The sequence below is a fragment of the Dipodomys spectabilis genome, unplaced genomic scaffold (assembly GCF_019054845.1).
Source record: "Dipodomys spectabilis isolate Male_0828 unplaced genomic scaffold, ASM1905484v1 ptg000018l, whole genome shotgun sequence".
NCBI classification, from domain to species: Eukaryota; Metazoa; Chordata; class Mammalia; order Rodentia; family Heteromyidae; genus Dipodomys; species Dipodomys spectabilis.
Window position 1 is genome coordinate 5,374,097 of NW_024870695.1, and position 21,411 is coordinate 5,395,507.

Here is a 21,411-nt window from a genome sequence, read left to right on the forward strand (position 1 = left end):
GGGAGGCTGCTGAAGTCCATGTCTGCTCCCTCCAGGGATGTGGGGTCGGGGCAAGCCTAATTACCCAATTGGTAGGTTTCCTGGCACCTGTCTTAAGGGGTCTTACTGACTTGCTTGTCACCCAGTGACCTCATGTGTAGAGACTACATCTGAATTATACAAGGTCTGGAAAGGACCAGAGGTCAGGTGATCTGATCCTCTTTGTTATTACAGAACAGTGGGCCAAGACCCAGAGAAGGAAAGGGGCCTTGGTCAATCACACTGAGAAGTGCTTCGTTCTAGGAGTCTGTATGTTGTTTTTTAAAGATTGGGCTATAGCTTTATGCTCACCTTTATACCTAATGTACTGAGTTCAAGGAACTGGGGTCATGAGCTTTGGTCAGTTGAGTCCGAGTGATTTAAGATGCCATTGTAACCCAGCAGTGTTCAGATATTCTAGGTGGTTCATTACATGAGGGTTAGTTGTATGGATGATCAGATAGTGGAACTTATAGTGCACTGATGGAGGTTGGTCTTGAGTTACTGGGGCAACCAAAACACCAGTGGCTATTGGGGATTCCAAGTGCTACCTGCAGACTATAGGACTGTAACATCTAGACTGGCCGCCGTGCTAATCCAACAAAGCTGGTCTTCATTGTTTCTGTCATGATGAGGGTGTCCCTCAAGACATTTCCACCTCCACAAAGACACTCAAAACATGAAGGCTACCACCTGTCCCCATGGAGAGAGCCACAGCTGAATTGATTCTCAAACCTCAGATCTAAAGAAGGCAAGCCTTGCTGGGCCCTGGTGGCTCACACTTGTAATCTTAGCTACTCAGGAGGCTAAGATCTGAGGATTATGGTTCAAAGCCAGCCCAGGCAGGAAATTCTGTGAGACTCTTATCTCCAATAACCACTAGAAAACCAGAAGTGGAACTGTGGCTCAAAGTGGTACAGTGGGGGCTGGGAATGTGACTTAGTAGTAGAGTGCTTGCCTAGCCAGAATGAAGTCTTGGGTTCGATTCCTTAGTCTCACATAAGCAGAAAAAACCAGAAGTGGCCCTGTGACTCAAGTGGTAGAGCGCTTGCCTTGAGCACAGAGAGGCTCAAGGACAGTGCTCAGGCCCTGAGTTCAAGCTCCAGGACCAGCAGAAAAAGAAAAGGTGGAAATGGTAGAAGGCTAATCTTGAGTATAAAAGCTCAGAGACAGCAACCAGACCCTGAGTGCAAGCCCAACTACTGACAAAAAAATTAAAATTGAAAACAAAAAGGCGGGGCTGGGAAGATGGCTCAGTGGTAGGGCACTCACATGCATGAGGCCCTGGGTTCAATACCTAGCACCACATAAACAGAAAAGAACCTGAAGTGGAACTGTGGCTCAAGTGGTAGAGCTCTAGCTTTGAGGTGAAGAGCTGAGGGACAATGCCCAGGCCCAGAGTTCAGTCCCCACAACCGACAAAAAAAAAAACAAAAACAAAAAAAGGTAAGCCTGTGGAAAGATCTGAGAAAGTCCCTTCTCTATGGACAACACTATCTGAGAGAGAGAGAGAGAGAGAGAGAGAGAGAGAGAGAGAGAGAGAGAGAGAGAGAGAGAGAGGAGAGTTAGCAAAGGACAGACCAGTTCAAGGATTGGGCTCATTGGCTTTGCTAGGAATCTCCCAGTGGCAGAATTCTACCCCCTGAGATTCCTTTTAGATTGAATGACCACAGTCCTGTCCCCTATGGGTGTTATCTGTTTCTGGATGCCAACCTGTCTATTGGCAGCAATGATATTGAGCTTCCAAGAACTCTTGCTTTCTCATCTCAGGGATTTGGCACTTGATGGCTGACAATGGATGTACCCCAATGCAGCTCCCCACTCTTATCAGCAGGAATCTGGGGGAAGCCCACCAGGAAACTCACAGGCTCACATTCTTCCTCCAGAGGCACCTCCAGTTGTGTAGCCTCTGCCTCTCGTGGAGCACTTTAGGCAGAGACGGGAAACCACAAAAATGTTAAGCTGAGATGAAGGAAAGTAATGGGCTCTAATCTGAACTGACAGCAGCATTATTAGCCAGCGAAGGGCTGCAGGAGCAGCAAGATTGGAGGGGGGGGGGATAGGAACAGTGGTGGAGGAGGGACAAGGGATGAAGACTTGAAAATGAGGCAGAGTTGGAGTGGTGGCATGAGAGGGGCTGCCAGGAGGATCACAGCAATGGTGGCAATAAGAACAGCCACTGTGCTTGTTGACAGTGGACGATGTGTCAGGCACTGTTCAAAGTATTTGTACTACCACATATAATCTCCTGATGGAGGTATCATCCCCTTTTCCTACATGGCCTAGCAATCAAGACATTGAGAGTCCTGACAAATTGACAAAGAATGTTAATTCATGGCTGGGAATGTAGCTCAATGACCCGCACACATGCACACAGAGAAAATAATTCTAACCCATGGAGGAGGGTGTGTGAAGATTCATGGTTCAAGGCCAGCCCAGGCAAAGTATGGTGGTATACATCTGTAATTCCAGCTACTAACAGGCACAGCTACTAAGAGACTATTGCAGTCTGATATCAGCCCCAGGAAAAAAGTACTAAATCTTGTCTGAAAAAAAAAAACTAAAACAAAAAAAGGGTTAGAGGTATGACTTCAATAGAGTACCTGCCTAGCAAGCTCAAGGTCCTGAGTTTTAACTCCAGTATTGCTTAAAAGAAGGAAGGAAGGAAGGAAGAAAGGAAGGGAGGGAGGGAGGGAGTGAGGGAGGGACAGAGGGAGAAATCAACTCCATATGGCAATGCTTGGGGGTTAACTGTTCATAGAAGCCTTCTTGAGCTATCTCAAGGTCAAAGACAAAGGGCCTTCTCAGGAGTCAATGAAATGCAATGAACACTTTTAGGATAAAGAAGGGTTTGGGGGCTGTAGGGAGGAAAAGGAAGAGCTGTGTAGAGCCCTTGATTTCAGTATCTAAGAGAGGAAAATACAGCTCTCCTGAGTCACTGCACACTATTGATGCTGGGGCTGGGTGAAAGCCAGGAAGAAGTGGGCAGGGAACACAAGACCAAGGTCATAGATTTTACTTAGCCTTTTAGAAGCCAGAGATCAGAAATCTCATTCAGTCTTTCAAGGATCAAAGTTTATTTAGCTAACAGGTTCTGGAGTCCATGACCTCTTCTAATGGCTGGTGCCCATGGAGGCTATGATGGAGCTGTGGGTTAAGACTTGACTTCTACTCTCTTCTAAGAAGGTAGAGAGAGGAGATAGATAACACCCTTCTGCCAGGATGAGGTGGTCCCAGTACAGAGGTCTTGATTTCAAAGGAGACACCTCAGTACCTAGATGAAGTCAACTCCTGATGGGATTCTCAAAACAGAGGGTTCTAAGATTTGGACATTGATTATTGTAGTTGTGCTCTCTGAGGAATCATTAGGGATATTGATCTTCCTGCAGCAGAAAATTGCCCATCAGGTGAACAGAGACAATTTGAGTCATGCTAAAGGGCCCCAAAGGCCCCCCTGGTGTTTCCCATATTCCTAGAGCTCTGGCACATGCCAAGGAACAAGTCCATGCGGCTATGAGTCCTCTGAAGAGCTGAGGAGCAGGGAGAAGTTCACCCTGGGGAAGCTGGTGGAGTAGAAAGAGGGGTACCATCAAGGACAGGGTATATTCACCCATGTGCCATCTCCACCAGGGGCTCAGAGGGCTGCTTTCCAGCAGGGTCAGTTAATTCTGTCTTGTAGGTGTCCTAGGCTAAGGTTTTTGTGTAGTGTTACTCTTGATGGTTAAGGCAGCTAAGGAAGTCTGGGTAGCTGCAGAAAGGAGGTAAGACCAAATGAGGGGAAGGAAAGGGAGTGTGGATAGAAAGAAGCCAGCAGTAAGTCAAGGATAGAAAAGGCGTCAGCCACAAGAGGAAAAGCCTTCTTTTCTGGACACTGCTGAGGAAGAGGATGTGGGTAGGGGCCATGTGGAGAGCAAGACTCACAGATTTGTGTATGCATTTGTCTTTCTATCCATGTTCATTCATCCAACAAGACAAAGGATGTCATTATCAGGAGAAAATTGTTAACGGAAGTATAGGCGAAATGACAAGGAAACATTAAAAAAAGGAAAAAAATAACTATTTGATAAGTTGTAGGGGTGAGGATGTTATGGAGGGAGGCAAATTTCACTGGTGATCCTTAAGCCAAGACATGAAAGCAAATATAGAAGCAGCCAGTCCCTGGTCCTTCTCTGTTCTCTGGCCCATCTCTTCCCATACAACCAGTCCCAGTATAACTGCTGCCCTCACTGGGTTGAGTCCAATATCTGCCACATATATACTTTCTGTGAGACCTTAAGTAAGCAATCTAACCTTTCTGAGTCTCCATTTTCTCAGCAGAAAGGTAGGGATGACACACACTGGGAGGGTTGTCATAAGATTTACATATAATGATATGTAAGAAAGGCTCTTTAGGGGGATGCCTGGCACCTATGTAGAACATTCTCAAAGCAACTTACTGTTGCTATTGTCCAAAGCAAGTAGTAGTATCAGCACCTTCATTTATGAACGTTAGTTCCCTATCTTTGGGCCAGAAAAGAAAGTTAGGGCCATTCCCCATCCCTGGCCTCCCCAGTCCTTGGGGAAACATGAGAAGCTGAGCTTGAGGATCTCCTGTGTGCCCCCCCACACCCCTTAATCCTTCCTGAACTTGGGGGTGGGGGTAGGGTGAGGGCGGCACTACTGCCACACCTGTGCAGCTCTGACAACTCCTGCCTCTGGGCAGAGAAAGCAATTTCAGAAATGACATGTTCCCAACAAGCAGAAATCAGCTTGTGAATTAAAATGTGTCGGCGTCAGGTGACCCCGGGCTCCGAGGGCTGGCTGCATGAAGACAGCTGAGATTAGAGGCTGTCAGCTGCAGGAGGGGCTGCATGGAAAGGGGGGTAGCAGGAGGGGGGGGGACTACTGTTGCCCCTCAGGCCCTTGACTGCCCTGGACTTGTTCAGACAGTGGGGCAGGAATTTGGACACCCGGGTCAGGTCTGCCATGGCTCTGACCAGACTTCACCTCGCCTCTGACCACTGTCTATGGAGGAGGGGTGGGGTGGGTAGAGGGGGATGGTGGCAGGTGGGGGGTCCGGCTCCACTCTCCTTAGTTCCAGCATAAACAGACTAATGGGTCTGAGAGAGCCAGGAAGGAATGTGGGCCCCACAGCCCCTGGGGGACTCGGGAGAGATGAGAGCAGGGGTGGGGGAAGACACCCAAAAGGCAGCTGGACTGTGCTCTACAAATATGCAGGGAGGAGAGAGGAGGAGGATGGAGAGAGCAGTCATGCTAAACTTTGCACCTCCCTGATGTCCCTTGCCTTTCTAGGCCTTGGATCAGGTAGCCCTACCCTTCTAGGGCAGAGGCAGAGAAGTCACTTATATCCCAGCCTCACTCGTCATCATGGGGCCTTATGTATGGCAGTTCAGTTTCTGTGAGAAACTAGATACACTATGGTCTCTTGGTTAAACAAGGGGGACATAGGGACATAGCCAGGTCAGGAGTGCCTGAGAGGTCAGACAGACACACACACAGTGGCATCTCTGCATACGAGTAATATCTTTCCTTGTCTGTGACCTCTCTGAAGGCTGGACCTAGGTCCCTTTACCAGGATACTTCAGGGTCCTGACTCATGCCTGGTGCACAGTAGGTGACTAGTCAGTGATTGTAACCACATAAGCAATTAGTGACAGTGGGAGAGGATGGGAACCAAAGAATGAGAAATGAAGGGGAAGGGGAAGGTATAGGACCCCACTTACCTCTTTCCGGAATGTGAGTTCCCCATCCCAGATCCTTACTCTGGCCTTTTGAAGCCTTTCTTCTAGTACCAGGCTTGCTCAGTACTGAGCTGGGGGCCATATTTCCCATCTGAAGATTTGGTGTGTGGGGAGATTGTTTCATATGCCTTCAGGCATCTGAGGAGCAGAGGAATTGACCTTAGTCACTCCAGGACTGGGGATCACTGCAGTTACACATCACTGAGCTGACAGGGCTGGGAATCCTTTGGGCCTTGAGGAGACAATGGCACTGAGTCTCCAAGGTGGGATGGCCAGGTACAGTGGAGAGCAAGTATGGCTCACGATTTCAAAATAGATCTCTCTACTTGTACCTTCCTCACTTGCTACAAGAACCCCACTAGAAGAGGGTAGATTCCCCACCTTCCACTTAGCGTGAAGTCATTCGAGAATCTGAGAAGATGCAAGAGGGCAGTGGGCAAGAACTCAGGCAGGAGAACAGCCTATCCTGCCTCTGTCGCTCAGCAAATGTTTTAAGCGGCCTGAACCTTAGTTTCCTCATCTGTATAATGGTAATGGAAATAGCTACCCCACTGGGTGATCATGAAGAGCAAAATTAATGTTGTAAGGATAGAGATGAAAAGGAAGCTATTCTTTATTTAAAAAAAAAAATACCTCACACATAGCAGGGGTGAGGGAATGAGAAAATCAGCACATGGCCATTCACTTGGACAAGAATCACCCATGGATGCTGAGCTGGGTAAAAAGGTTGCAAGGCAATAATGTGTCCCACAGTCTCAAGCATACTCACAGATGAGTCATGACTCATAACAGGAAAAAGCTGGCTACATTGGGAAGATCAAGCTGAAACCACCTTAAGCAAGTGATCCAATTTAACCACCCATCAGGAGCCAAGATTGCATCCTGTAGCTCCTGACAATGCACACGAGGAAGGACACCCAAGCAGGTTCATGCTAAAATGTTGTTAACTTGAACCTGATTTTTGAGGAAGCAATCGACAAACCTCAGGTAAGAGATGCCTCATAAGACATATGGCAGAGCTCTTCTAACAATCAATGCCAAGAATGCACACCATGCTGGAGTCTGCTCCGGAGTAAGGAATAGTTCCTGAGTGCTGAGGCGATCCTGAGGCAGGGAGAAGAGGTTCTAAAGGACATTTATGGAAATAGTTGGAGAAGTCTGAACATGGACAGTGCTGATATCTTGTCAGCGTCAAAGGGAAGAAATTTTCCCTCTTGAAATCATGAGCCAGGCTTGCTCTTCATAAAAGTCCTGGTCTACTTCCTTCCACTGCATGTAGTGACAGCCTTATTCTGTGGTAGAAGATTCTTGTTCTGAGGAGACCCATGATAAAGCAATGTCCCATAAATAGTTCAACAAAGTAAATATGGGGAAGAGAGAGAAAGAGAGAGAGAGAGGAAGGAAGGAAGAAAGAGAAGAAAGAAAAGAAGAAAGAAAAGAAAAAAGGGAAGAAAGGAAGGAAGGAAGGAAGAAAAGAAGGAAGGGAAGGAGGGAGGGAGGAAGGGAGGAAGGAAGGAAGAAAAGAAGGAAGGGAAGGAGGGAGGGAGGAAGGGAGGAAGGGAGGAAGGAAGGAAGGAAGGAAGGAAGGAAGGAAGGAAGGAAGGAAGGAAGGAAGGAAGGAAGGAAGGAAGAAAGAGAGAGACTACGACTAGATGTTTTTTGGAGTGAGGAATGGATAGGAACCCACCTAGCGATTGTCTCGACAAGCCCTGCTGCTCCTTTAGGAAGAGTGGCAGCTTCCAGCAGCTGAAGGTGGAGAGGCCTGAGGGCCTGTCTAGAACCGGTTTAGGGGGAAGGAGCAGGGAAGGCTCAGCTAGGGGTGGAGGAGTCTAAAGGCAGCATAGGGTAGAAAGAACACCGAAGACCACTTGCTAGTGATAGAGTCTTCAGTGTATCACTTAACTATTCCATGCCTGTTTTCATAGCAATGCCTACCAGGCAAGGGTCAGGTGAGAAATTAGAGCCTGCCATTGTGTGTGGTCCTGACTCTATCAATGCTCCTAATTGGCTAGAGGCTGGGCTCAGGAGCCCTGGGGTACAGAAACTTGTAAGGACTGGAGAAATATGGGGCCCTCAGGACTTCCTGCCTCTTTGGGGATCCCACATAAGGCAATGTGATCACAGAAGGGGTCAAGATCTGGGACAGGACAGGTCTGGGCTGGGAGGTGAGCTCTCTCTGCTGTCCTTGCTCAGAAAGGACCTGGTTTTTCCTAGCAGACCAAGAGGCCTTGAAGGCTCCCACTTTGTCTCATCCCACCAGCCAAAGGTGAGGGCTCTGGAAACACTTAGCAGCTCCTGGAGAGACCCTGGCTTCAACCTAGCCCGACTCAGTGTATGTGAACTGGGTTTGATTATATCCTGCCTCAGTTTACTCAGAATCTATAGCATGGAGTGACCTGACCCTGCACCTGAGAAGACACAGAAATATGGGGAGGAAAGAGCCCATTCTTTAGAGGTCAGCAGCTGTGTGTTCAAATCCTGATACCCACCACTTTCTTCTGGCAATCAGGAGTCTTTGAATCTTACAGCCTCCATTCCCTAACCAATGAAGGAGGGGAGTGTCCACCAGGCAGGGTTATTGCAGTAAATTGAGAAAAAAAAAAAAGGAGAAGACAAATAAGCACAAATCACAGCATATAGTTTATTGGTTTATTTTCTTCCCCCACCTGAATGTCAAACCCCATGAGATTGGGACTTGGTCTTACAAACTCTTCTATCCTAGAACCCAAGGTGGCCCCTGGCATTTCACCCTAAATAATCATTGAGTGGCTGAGTGAATGTCATGTCCCTCAGTGACTGAAAGCTCCCATTCTACTGTGAACTCCCAGCATCCAAGGGTATGTGGTTCCAAGGGGACCGTTATTGGCTGCAAATAATCAGAATTAAACACAAGTGACAATAATGTGTGTGGGACTGACTGACAGCTTCCCCACATGAAATGAGCTGCATGGTGTGTAGCTTGGTCAAAATCCACCTGTGATATATCTACAGATCAGGTGGGCTTGCTGTAATTCTAAACTATCATCCTGGAGTCAAAAGCATTGGAAGTTCACAGATATTGGGAAAAGAAACTTGGGAAAACAAGACAGAATTCCTAGGTCTGGTACAGTCTGGGTGGTCATCATGTCTGCCGGGTTTGGAGGATGTCAGGGCCTCTGGGCTCATCTAGACCAGGGGACAGTTTCTATGTGCCCTCAGAGGCCAGGCAGGAGGGTAAGACAGGAAGCACTGGGCATTTGGGGGAGCATCCATGCCTCTGATCTGGTAGGGTTCCCTCATACTGGCTGACTGTGGGTCCAGTTTGGAAGTATAGTTGATTTTTCTAGGAAAAAAAATCCAGGAAAACAGTGGGGGAATGATTCATTTTTAAAAGACAAATAAAAATGAGAGCAAACCAAAGTCACTTGTGGACTGGGAGGGGCCCAGTGGTACAGCTGGATCATCTTAGATAATGTGTGAAAAAGGGCCCCCCTGAAATGACTTCCATGGAGGTTCTCATCTTTCCAGGCCTTCAGGAAAGTTCCAGTCTTGGAGACCTAGGATGCTTTTTGTAGGACATAGGGACATGCCACCCGGAGCTGAAAGGCCAGGGTTACACACAGTAAGGAAAGGAGCCACTTCTCTGGGTTCTTAGGCTCCGGGGGGTACCCAAGCTTTGACTCCCAAAGTTAAGGGAAAGTTGGCTCCTGCAGTGCTTGTTTCTTCACTGAGTGATTCTCTTCCATGTGACTTTGAGCACAGGCTACATCGCTGGGCCATTTGGAAGGTGGATCCCTAATGTGGCCCCATCTCCCTCACAGGAATAGTGAGAAAATCAATGGAGATTAAATAGTAAAGAGATAAAAGTGTTTCTGAAAATGGAAAGTGCTTTACAAATGCCAGGTGGGGTCATCCTCATTCTGGTTATTATTAAGAGCAAAACACTTTTGCAGACCAGAGGGAAGGGGCCCAGGACCCAGAAGAGCAAAGAATCACTAGTGATGTCATAAGGATCAGATCCAATCCAACAGGGATCAGCCCAGGGAGGGACACATGCTCACCAGCTATAAGACAAGACCATCCTGGGGTGCAGGAGCTTATTACAGCTCCTCCCCCACCCCCTTCCAGCCACCTGGTGTCCAGCTCATGAAGCCCTAATCAGGTCAGGCTGGAAACATAGGAGTCTCACATGTGCAGCCCATGAAATAAAGAGATCATATAAATAACATAAATAGTTTCCCATATATTCTTAGCTATATAAATTATTTTCTTTTGCCCTAAAAACTATAATCTGTGAGGTAGAAAAAAAATACCCTGTGAGCATCTCCCTAAGGCTGCAGAATGAGAGATTAGTCACTTGGATCCCTAGGGGCCCCAGTGGGGCTGTGGTAGATCTTTAGGGGTAACTGGAAGAGAAAGGAAAATGGGTAAGAGAGGGCTAGACCGAGCAGAAACCACAAGTTCAAGGGCCTTAAGAGCCTGTCCTCGGCCAATGACCTGGGGTGCTAGTGTTAATGGCCAGCCATGACCTGGGTCCTCCACGCCTGTCGTTTATCCTCTTGTACCCCTGCCCAGTTGGCCATAGATGATATTGCTCCCAAACTCCTCTTCTGGCCTGTGGGGCCTTTGCTGTCTTCTGCCCAGGGCTGAACTGGAGCTGAGCAGAGTAGGGTGTCACAGGGGAACAAGACTCAGAAGACAAGCAGAGGACAAAAGTCTCTATGAAGTGAAAATAAGAATGCATAGAAAACCAACTCCCAACTCTTTTTCTCCTCTTGTCAAGCTGTAGGTCGGCTTCTGAGATCCATGACATCATTTATCTGTGATGTCTGTCATTCCAGTGAGGTATCTCAGGTCACCTGTGGCTTCCCTGCCACTGAAGATCCTTCTAGCAACCTTGGCCTCCCCTGAGCCACAGGCCCTCCTGTGGCTGCTAATGGCTTCAGCCCTGGCATCCACAAAGGTGCTGAGTACTGGCTGATTCCAAAGTTTCTTGGTTTAGCAGAGGGACAGCAACTTTGCATCCAGGGAGGAAGGAAGCTTACAAGAGGGTGTGGCAAGGCCACCAAGAGGCCAAGGACTTCCCAAAGGAGGTCATTTCCTCCTGGCTGGCCTCAAATCCTGCTCTGGGGAAGAACATGGCCTCCCACAGAGTGACCCCAGTGAGGTCTTCGTCCTGGCCACGGAAGATGTGATCCGCGCTGTGGGAAGCCTGCGCCTGGCTGGGTGGTGTGCGCATCTGTGCATGCCTGGACATGTACACAGCTTTCTCTCCTTCTGAACAGGGCCTTGGTAAGAGGGCACTGGATATGGCCATAAGAGCCAAGAAATTAGCAAAAATACTTCCATTCCTCAGGTAAATACATTTGTACATTGAATTGTAAATGAAGGAGGCCATTAAGGAGCCAGGCATGGCAAAGTCTCAGCCAGGGCAAAACCTGAGTTAGATAAGCAACTGTGAGGGCAAATGTATAACCAGAATCATAGCTCATGAGCTAACAGCTCTCCTATGTCACTGTAACCAGCAGGTATGGGGACTTTAGCCAGGAGGACCCCAGCCACCAGGAATTGGCAGAATATATTCCAGAGCAAGGAGAAACACTGAGCTTGCCGCACCCCTGCCTGATACCAGGGCACTGTCCCATCCTCCTCTAGGCTGCCATTACAGGTCTTTATGACTCCCTGCCTCTTCTCAGATGCACTATCTGAGGCCCACCTTGGGGACTGGCTCACTCACCCATCTTATCTGTATTGGGTTCTATAATGATCAGGGCAGGATGGTCCTGGAGACAATAAGGGTGCCTAATTAAGGCAAACTGGAAAAGTCAAAGCTAAGACACAGGGCTCCTGGGCCTGCATCTGACTTGGGTCCAGCCAAGCTCAGAAAACTTTCCTTGCTCTGCACAACCAGCTCCTGCCACCATCTTCAGCAGTGTAAAACTACCAGAGGAGTGCAGGCAAATGGCACTCAGAGCTCACCACCCTCTGGGTAGGCCCAAAGGACTGGACTGACCCTTCCTAGATGGACACCTGCCCCAGCTGCCCTGCATCCTTCCTCTGCTTTCTTCCAGCTCCAGACAATCCTAGAAATGGAGATGGCAGGACATCCTCCATTGCTCAGCCAACCTCACCCCTGCTCTCTTCTCTGTCTCCCTTATTTTCCTTACACATCCCTTCCCCAGTCTACCCTCCCACTCCATATCCTCAACAAGGTCAAGGACCCTGAGACTCCAAGCAGGGCTTTGCTTCTCTCTGCCGCCAAGCATGGAGGGAAGCAGAAGGCTGGCAAGGGTCTGTAAAGGGAGGGGTGGTGAGCAGCGCAGGCCAGTGTGTTCTTGTATTCTGTGTGCCTCCCTGGAGGGGCCTTGGGAGTCCTGGCAGTGCCACAGGCTCAGCAGCAGCAGCTTAGCGCTTACAGGTATACACGAGCTCCTGTTGGGCACACTGCTGGCACTCCACATAGCAGCACCACTGCACCTGGCAGTGGCAGGAGAAGACCACCAGGCGGCTCTGGGTGTCATAGCCCCGTCCGCAGCACAGGCTGCTACAGCTGGCCTCCCGGGAGCACACTCGGCCTGCCGTGCCTGGAGAGTACTTGCTGGGCCGACAGAAGCTGGGGGAGTCCTCCATGTAGACCAAGTCCCCAGATCGGGGTGTCAGGCCCTTGGTGGGGCCACTCAGCTTGGCAGGTGCCCATACCTCCAGGCGGCCTAAGGCCTCGTTGGTGGCACTGGACACCTTGACGGCAGAGTCATAGCGTAGCTTCAACACCTGGCCTGTCTCTCGGAATGGGGAGAGTTGCTTCCAACAGGTACGCACAGCACAGGAGCCAGACACGCCGTGGCACTTACAGGTGGTCCTGAGGCCACTCTTCACGGCCTGGAAAGAGAGGCAAGGTGGAGGCCTGCTCAGTAACCCAAGCCTGTCACAGTGAGTCAACCCTGGTAAATTGTTAGGGAGAATGAGGAGACTAGACTCAAGTTTTCCCACAATGTGCCTTTGTGCTAGCTAGTAAAAGGCTCTGTTTTCTCTATGTAGTGCTGGCAGAATGGTGCAGGAAGCGTGAACCAGGTCCCAGTCATACCTTCTCCCTTGATCAAGAGTTCTAGTAGAGCATACAAGCTGCATGACGGAACACAGCAGCCCTGCTTTACTCAACCAAAGGATGAGGACTCAGAACACAGGATTCGGTTTCATAAAGACTTAGAGCTTATGCTAGGCACTGGTGGTTCACACCTGTAATCCTAAACTACTCAGAAGTCTGAAATCTGAGGATCATGGTTCAAAGCCAGCCCTGACAGGAAAGTCTGTGAGACTCTTATCTCCAGTAAACTACTCAGAAAAAGCCAGAAGTGGTGCTGTGGCTCAAGTGGTAGAGCTTGAGCCAAAGAAGCTCAGGGATAGATCCAGGCCCCAAGTTCAATCCCCAGGACCAGGGGGGAAAAAAAGTCTTAAAGCCTTTCCTGCCTTCTCATCCAAATAGACCAAGAGACCCACTGCCCTCCATTCTCATACCATACTCTAAGTTTCCCTGATCCCCTTCTCCCTATCTTTCCTGTGTGTGTGTGTGTGTGTGTGTGTGTGTGTATGTGTGTGTGTGTGTGTGTGTGTGTGCGTGCGTGCATGCGCACGCACGTGCGCAAACGGGCCAATACTGGGAATGAACTCAGGGCCTTGCACTTTTGCTCAGCTTTTCCTATTCATGGCTGGTACTCTACCACTTGAACTATGTCTCTAGTTCCAGCTTTTTGTTGGTCAATGACAGACTCAGATTTGCCTACTTGGGCTTTTAACCACAATCCTCACATCTCAGCCTCCTGAGTAACTAGGATGGTAAGCATGAGTCACACTGGCACCCAGTTAGTCTCTCTCCTCTCTGTGCCTCCTCCATCTTCTGCCCATTAATTGGGGAGGGAGAATATACATTACATCAGAGTTGTTGAGCAATGTTGGCTTTGGCCTTAGAAGGAGACCCCTCTCCAAACAAATCCCTGCTTCACTAAGGCTTGGTGCCATCACTGCCTAGTTATTGATGACACATAGACCCTTCTACGAGTTCTACTCTAGTCCTAGTACTTGGTGATGGTCCAGAACAGATATTCAGAGAACATCAATTGAAGGAGTAAAGTTCATCTGTGTGTGTGTGTGTGTGTGTGCGCGCGCGCGCCAAAATGCTGGCCTGTCATAGAGCTTGCTCCTTAGCTCTGCACCCTGCCTGGGGCCACACTTTGGGAAGCCAGGAATGTGCTCACCTTGATACCCACATGGGTATTGTGGGCATCAGCCCGAGCCCGCAGGTCCTTGCTTCCTCTCTTAGGCCCCAGGAAGTTGCTCAGGAACTTGGTGCTGTACTTGAGGTTGTCACCACACACTCCCCACTGCCAAGCTTGTCGACTCTCCAGGCCCGGGGAGTCATCACAGGTGCAGCGTTCCATGCGCCCAGCACTGCAGGCCCGGGCCAGCGCATGAGTGAGCGCGGCTGAGGATATTGCATACAGGAAGGCTGTCTCCTTGAAACCTGTGTGGGTCACCCAGACATCAGCAGGAAAGAAGAGATCCGTGGTGGCCTACTGTCCTCTGAGGGCTGGAGGAGGTGAAGGGGGTACTGGTGTGGGAAGGTTGGGAAAGTATGAACTCCAGGACACAGGCTTTGAGTGAGTATCACATGCCACTTGGTTTCAGGCTGAATGTTGCCATTAAAATGGAATTTCCAAGTCAGGCACTGGTGGCTCATTCCTATAATCCTAGCTATTCAGAAGGCTGAGATATGAAGATCATGATTTGAAGTCAGCCCACGTTGAAAAAGCCCATGAGACTCTTATCTCCAATTGACCACCAGAAAATTAAAAGTGGCACTGTGGCTCTAAGTGTGGTAGATCACTAGTCTTGGGGGTGGGGGAGAGAAAACTCAGGGACAGTATCCAGGCCCAGAGTTCAAGTCCCACAACTGACTGTAAAAGACAATAAAAGGAATGTCCAAATCCCATTATGGAGTGAGTACTAGATCCCCAGAGGGCAGCAGGACAGGAGCCACAGGACTCCAGAACTAGCTCAAAATGCTACAATGTGAACAGAAGAGACTTGGATACCTGAAGAGGGGCTAAGCAGCCATATTGATTCTGAGTGCATATGCAACAAATGGGACCAAACCATTTGTCAGGCCCTGTGCCCCTGAGATCTTGCCCTGTGGGCTTCCTAGAACTACCTGATATCTCTCCAATATCATTATCTGCCATCCATTGTGGAGTTGACCCCATAACAGAATGGCCTTGGCTCTCCTGGATAACTTGCCTCAGCCCAAACATCACACCCACTACCATGACCACAGATGTGTCTTCACTATTGGTGGCCAGTCCAAACCTGGTCTCCTCCTGGCCTTCAGTGTGCCTGGATGGCTACTGACCCCCCAAAGAGAGGGAAAAAAGACACTAGCTCTGCCCCAGTCCCCTCCATGGAAGAATCCACGGAGATCAGAGGCTCTGTATTTCTGTTAAAAGTCCCAGAGTCCTGTCTCCTCAGCAATGGAGTATCAGGAAGACTTCTTGCTTCCAGAAGGTGTGCTTTCCAAGGAAGGATGAGTCTGTCTGTCACTCCAGCATCTAGCACAGAACCTGACTCACTGTGAGCATCCAGAGACACTCGTAGATGGAAGGGTGGGCATGGGGGATGAGGAAGGAGGAGGCAGAGTCAAGATGGAAGGGAAGGGGGGAAATGATAATGAGGCCTCTTTTGATGAACAAAGAGACAGAAGAACGAATGCACAAGGGAAGATTTTTACCTCAAGCATTTGGGTCAGTTATGAACTGCCTCCATCCACACGTTTTTACATATTACATGTTCACTTGTGGAGGAAGCCTAGGGAGGTGGTTAGAAGCCACCTGTCTTGTCTGTGGGATCCTTCAGGAATGGTCTTGTGTCTTTCCCTCTCTTGTATCTTTCTTGCTCCTCTGCCTTAGGTTGGGTCACCATTGGTCTTCAACAGACCCTCAATAACTTCCTGGGGCTCTTCTCACTCAGAGCTGTGCCCAGCTTGCCAAGGAAGTGTATCTAGGACATAACCCCGCCCCACCCCCACCCCCACCCCCCCGCTCAGTCTCCTTCACAGTCCCCCCCTCCTCTCATCACTCTCCCTTCCTCCCTCCTCCCTCTCAGTCCTTCCCACCTCTCTTGAGCAGGCTGGTCCTCCCCTCCAGGCTGCAGTTCCAGCGCTCCTGCCGGAACTGGAACTGGCACTCCAGCAGGCCCAGGTGGGCAGCATCCCGCAGGGTCTCAGCCAGGCCAGGCTCCCTGCGGCAGAGCTGCTTCTGGCGACGGGAGAGCTTCAGCAGGTCACACTGCTTCAGGTGGGCACCACCCTGTGCTGGGGCCACCGCAGTGCCCAGGCCTGGGAAGGGTGTCAGGACCTCTCGCCCAGTCAGACTGGAGAAAGAGAGAGAGGTGCTGGTGAGCCTTGGAGGCCATGATGGGAGGGCAAAGGTTGGGACATGCCAGGCACTTTACTCATTATTCTTTTGTGGGACAAGGATTGTGTCTCCATTTTCCAGATACTAAGGTTCTTGAAATAGGATGGATGCAGAACCTCAAACCTGTTTTCTAGATGCTAGTGTATGTTCTTGTCTACCCGATTTCCCAGACATGCTCAATTAGAAAGGCCATTTGAGATAGTTCATTAAAAATAAAAAGCACAGGGACTGGGAAGGTGGCTCAGTGGTAGAGCGCTTGCCTTGCATGCCAGAGACCCTGGGTTCAATTCCTCAGCATCACATAAGCAAAAAGAAAAAAGCCGGAAGTGGCACTGTGGCTCAAGTGGTAGAGCGCTAGCCTTGAGCTGAAGAGCTGAGGGACAGCGCCCAGGCCCAGAATTCAGGCCCCATGACCGGACCCAAAAAAAACAAACAAACAAAAATAAAGAGCACAAAAGCTAAGCCATAGCATGGGGCCCAGAGTTTAAGCTTTAGTAGCAGCATAAAAACAAAACAAGCAAATAAAAAGAAGATTCAAAAGATTCATACTTGGAAATTCTGATTCTATTGCTCTGGAGTAGGGCCTGGAAATCTGTATGGTTTTAACATTTAATAGGGAGGATCAGGGCTGGGAAGTTGGCTCAGTGGTAGTACTTGCCTTGTATGCATGAGGCCCTGGGTTTGATTCCTCAGCACCACATAAGCAGAAAAAAGCCAGAAGAGGCACTGTGGCTCAGGTGGTAGGGTGCTAGCCTTGAGCTGAAGAGCTGAGGGACAGTGCCCAGGCCCAGTATTCAAGCCCCATGACCAGCAAAAAATAACAAAAAAAATTAGGGATGATCAAAAGTTGGAAAATTTTGAGAAATATTGTCACTCACTGCCTGAAAGGGAAAGTCACCACTTTGAGATGAGCACAAGGGGGTACAGATGTAGAGCAAACACCTAGCCAAAGGCTGGATTCTTTCCTTCCTGGTTTTATATCATTGCTTATGCCCATTGCCTTGCTCATGCCAACTTAGCTTGTTTCCAAAATCCCACATAGATCATCAACCATGTGGCTTTTTTGGTGCCTGGTACAAATAGATGCTTGGGAGGAAGCAAGGAAGGAAGCAAGGAAGGAAGGAAGGAAGGAAGGAGGAAGGAAGGAAGAAAGAAGAAAGGAAGGAAGGAAGGAAGAGAAAGAAAGAAAGAAAGAAAGAAAGAAAGAAAGAAAGAAAGAAAGAAAGAAAGAAAGAAAGAAAGAAGGAAAGAAGGAAGGAAGGAAGGAAGGAAAGAAGGAAAGAAAAAGAAAAGAAAGACAGGGAAGGGAGGTGAAGGGTAAACAAAGGAGGAGGCTGCAATGCTTGGTAAGAAATGTATGCATTATCCTGCCCATGTAATTGTAACCCCTCTGTACAGTATGTTCTCAAATAAAATTAAATTAAATTTAAAAAAAAAACTAACATAAAAAAATGTAAAAAAAAAGAAAAGAAAAGAAAAGAAAGACAGCCGGCAGGCAGGCAGGCAGGCTGACAGATGGTGGGATGAAGATAAGGTGAATCCTAGACTTTTATTCTGTATCCATAGTCATAGATATAGATCCTGGAGTCAGCCTGCCATATTGTAAACCTGATGCAGCCACTTCCTAGCTGGGTAATCTATGAAGGTTTGTTTTTTTCCTCTATGAAACAATAGAGATACATATAGATCCTGCCTCCATCCCTTCCTCCCAGGGTTGCTGTAAGGGTTACATGAATAGTACAAGCCACATCTGGGCACCATGGTTTATTCCTATAATCCTGGTTACCGGGGAGGTGGAGACTTGGAGGATCATGGCTCAAGGCTAGCCTAGGCCAAAAGTTAGAAAGACCTCATCTCAACTAATGGCTGGGCTTGGTTGATATGTGCCTATGATCCCAGCTATATTGTAGGCATTGGTAGGATTATGGGTCCTTACCTACCTGGAAAAAAAGTGAGACATGAGTTGGAAAATAAGCTAAAATGAAAAGGGATCATTGAAAGAAAAAAATAAGGTATAAACCATAGTAACTGGCTAGGCAGGCTTGCATTCAGCTGGCTAGAGTTTTCCAAGTGTCTCTCCCTCTGTAAGATGCCCTACCTTTTTACCGGAGTGTTGTGATGGGGAATTGGAGGGTTTTTTGTTGTTGCTATTTGTTTTTCTGTGCTGGCCCTGGGGCTTGAACTCAGGGCTTTGGTCCTGATCCCTGAGCTTTTTTTTGCTCAAGGCTAGCACTCTACCACCCTGAGTGGTCAGAGAGGCCCTCATCCCACTGAGCTAAGGGCACTGTTCCGCTATTAGGAGTCACCTGCCTCATCCAGACATTTGGCTGGATGCCACACTCACCGTCTGTCTGGGGAGTAGGAAGCCTCACTGGAGGGTGTAGGCCCTGGCCAGGCCTCAGGGGCCCCATAGATTCCAAATCCATCAGGTGCGGCCAACCCAGCGTGGAGCATATCTCTGAAACCTCAGAGCAGAGACAGATGCTATCGGCTCCCCCTGGCCCAGCCTGGCCCTGGGCTTCCCTCCCAGACAGGGTGAGGGCAGGGGCCGGTTAATCATTAATCTGGGGGCAAATGGGTAAATTTCCAGTCCACCAGGCCTACACCCAAACCCCTCCCTGCAGCCTGGCAGGAAACCCTCAGAGCTTGACCCTTGGCAGGTCCAGAACAGAACCTGAGGTCAGCCAACAGCTGGAGGAGACCTCACTTCCACTGGCTTTCAGCATAGAGGGTGGTCTGGGGGCAACAGGGAGAAAAGGGGCAGCAGCCCAGAAGCCCTGGTGTGAGGGACAACTGTGGTTCAAATGATTCCTGTGTCTTAGAAAGTAGGGCCTCCATTGCAGAAATTGATTAGCAGAGAAGAGCAAAGAGTGATGAGAATTTTGGCTAATGGACTAAAAATTCTTCAAGGCCTGCCTCAAATTCCAATCATAATACTATAATTATAGCCATATTATATATCATATTATATAACATAATGCATTACTATATTTATTATGTGTTATGTTATACATATTATGTGTTATGTGATATATACTAGTATACCTACCATTTTTTGGATATCTACTACTGAGCCTTTTGAATTACTATTGTGGGCACCTAAGCTCAACCATTTCTTCTACCTACAAGGTTGTTATATGGTCTCTGTTGACCATTATATATCAGTCTGCTGATTGGATCAATGATAATCATATGAACCAACCAAGGCCAATTAGTCCTTTCTCTGGGATTTTTGGAATTTGAATGAAGAGACCTAGCAGTTTCATTCTCTCCCTTTTTTGCTTTGAGAAAGTGGTCCTGTAACACACAGAAGGCAAATAGAGAAAGCTGAGAAAAAGAATTAGTCAGAGGTAGACATGGTAGTGTGCGCCTGTGATCTTAGCACTCAAGGCTGACACGGGACTACCACAAGTTCCAGGCCTGCCTGGGCTACATGGTGAGACTCTTTCTTCAAAACAATTTTTTTTTTAATTAGCCAAAAGCATCAAGAGAAATTGAATGGAAGAAAGAATTGAGTACCAGAATTCCCTAAGCTGCGCTTGTGAGGCAGGCTTTGTAAACACCCTTCCACTCATCAACGGCACTTGTTTTTTTTTAATTTAATGTAATAGACCTTGAGATTGATGGCTTCAGGAGTCTAATATAAAGCCAGTTAATTTTATTAGTGGTAATGACACTTAGTCGTGATTAATGGTCAGAAAAGGCAGCCAACCGCACAGAAGCCTCAGGCCGCACTGGGCCCTGATCTGTGCAGAGCTGCTCTCAAAGAAGGTTTCCTGGCACTGTCTTGGGGGAGGGGGTCTCCACAGAGCCTGGAAAGAGCCTGGGAGGACTTCCAGGATCCAGTACGTCTTTTATATGTTTTCTCTATGTTGCAGTTTTAGATCATATTCCCTTTGTAGAAATAGTACCATGACAGTGAATTGAAAAGAAAATTACTCAACCCATTTCCGTAAATGGTGCTAAAGAATTCTCTTCAATACACCTTTCTCATCTACCAGAGAAGGGTCTTCCTGGATCCCAGAAGAATTCTGGGCATTTCAGGTTCCAGCTCACTCATTGGCTATTGTGTGGAGTCCCCTCCCCTGGAAGAAAACTCGAGCTGTTACATGCCAGGCCTAAGAATCCCAACCTTATCAAAATCCTGATCACCTACATGTCAGCTGAGCCCCAGGGGGTTAGAGAGGTAAGACAGACAACTGGAGAAGTTCAAGTGAGTTCTGTTAGTCTCAGGAATCCACACAGAATGGGGCTCTTGGGAAGACACTGCCCTGTGGTCAGATACTCCCAGCCACACTGCAGCCAGCTTTACTAGTGACCAGGAACTAAACAGAGCAGATGAGGCTTCTCCAAGACCCTCACCCCCAGATCCCTTCTGTCTACTGCCGGCTCTTCCTTCCCCCTCTCCCTCCCATACTGTCCTCATCCACAGATCTAACTTAAGTCAGGTTGATGGCCTGTGCTGGGTTCAAGGACATGGTCCTGCCTCCAGAAGTTGACAGTCTGGAGGGAACTTGGTTGGATTCAGGATCCCTCCAAGCTCTTTTAGGAGTAGGGGAAAGAGAAAAGCTGTGAAGGGCCTGCCTTCCTGAAGAAAAACTAGTAGCTGAGCTCCCAGCACCTTCTAGGTGACAAGCTGGCCCCTGCCAATTCTGTCCTACCTATGTCAGAGGCCTGGAGCAGGAATAAGTGTTCAGCTCTGACATAGGCATGCTCCAGGCTCTCTGGGGGAAGACTCGCAGGTGTAGAGCTTTCTCATTACCATGGAATCCCTCCACCACCTTCCTCCAGGCTGTTCTTCCAACCCTGCCCCAGCCTTTGTTTCTGCTCCAGAGGCCTGACAGTCTCAGTAGAGGCTGTGCCAGGATGTGGATGGGCAGGTAGCATTCGACAAGGTGGGTAGTAACTGGGGCACCCAATAATGCTAGTGTGTCTGGACTTATGACCAGTGGGTCAGGAGCTAGGACTGGCACCAGAGCTCATGCCAACTGAAGGCAGCTGCCTGGGAACCAGGAAAGCCTGAGCTGCCTGGGGCCTTGGCCTCAGCCCTGCAAAACCCCATTAGATGCTCATGATAACTGGCTTCCGCTGCAGGGCCATTTGCATGGTCAATGCTCCCTTTGTGCTTTCATCTCAAGCATCTCAGCCCACCTCCCTGGCCCTCACGGAGCCCCTATACCTTACATCCCCTCACACCCCCACCCCAACCT

The 21,411-nt window shown here is 48.8% G+C and overlaps 1 protein-coding gene across 1 annotated transcript in view; it reads right to left on the reverse strand.

Moving 5' to 3' along the window:
* Positions 1-750: 750 nt before the first annotated feature.
* The window catches only part of Wnt9b (Wnt family member 9B), a 31,660-nt gene continuing 10,999 nt past the window's right edge, over positions 751-21,411 (reverse strand). Inside the window, exons 2-5 of the mRNA XM_042674128.1 lie at positions 15,901-16,157; positions 13,991-14,256; positions 11,455-12,617; positions 751-760 (exon numbers count right to left, since the gene is read on the reverse strand). Coding sequence (XP_042530062.1) covers positions 12,144-12,617; positions 13,991-14,256; positions 15,901-16,157 — 997 coding nt within the window. The 3' untranslated portion in view covers positions 751-760; positions 11,455-12,143. The remainder of the gene's footprint in view (positions 761-11,454; positions 12,618-13,990; positions 14,257-15,900; positions 16,158-21,411) is intronic.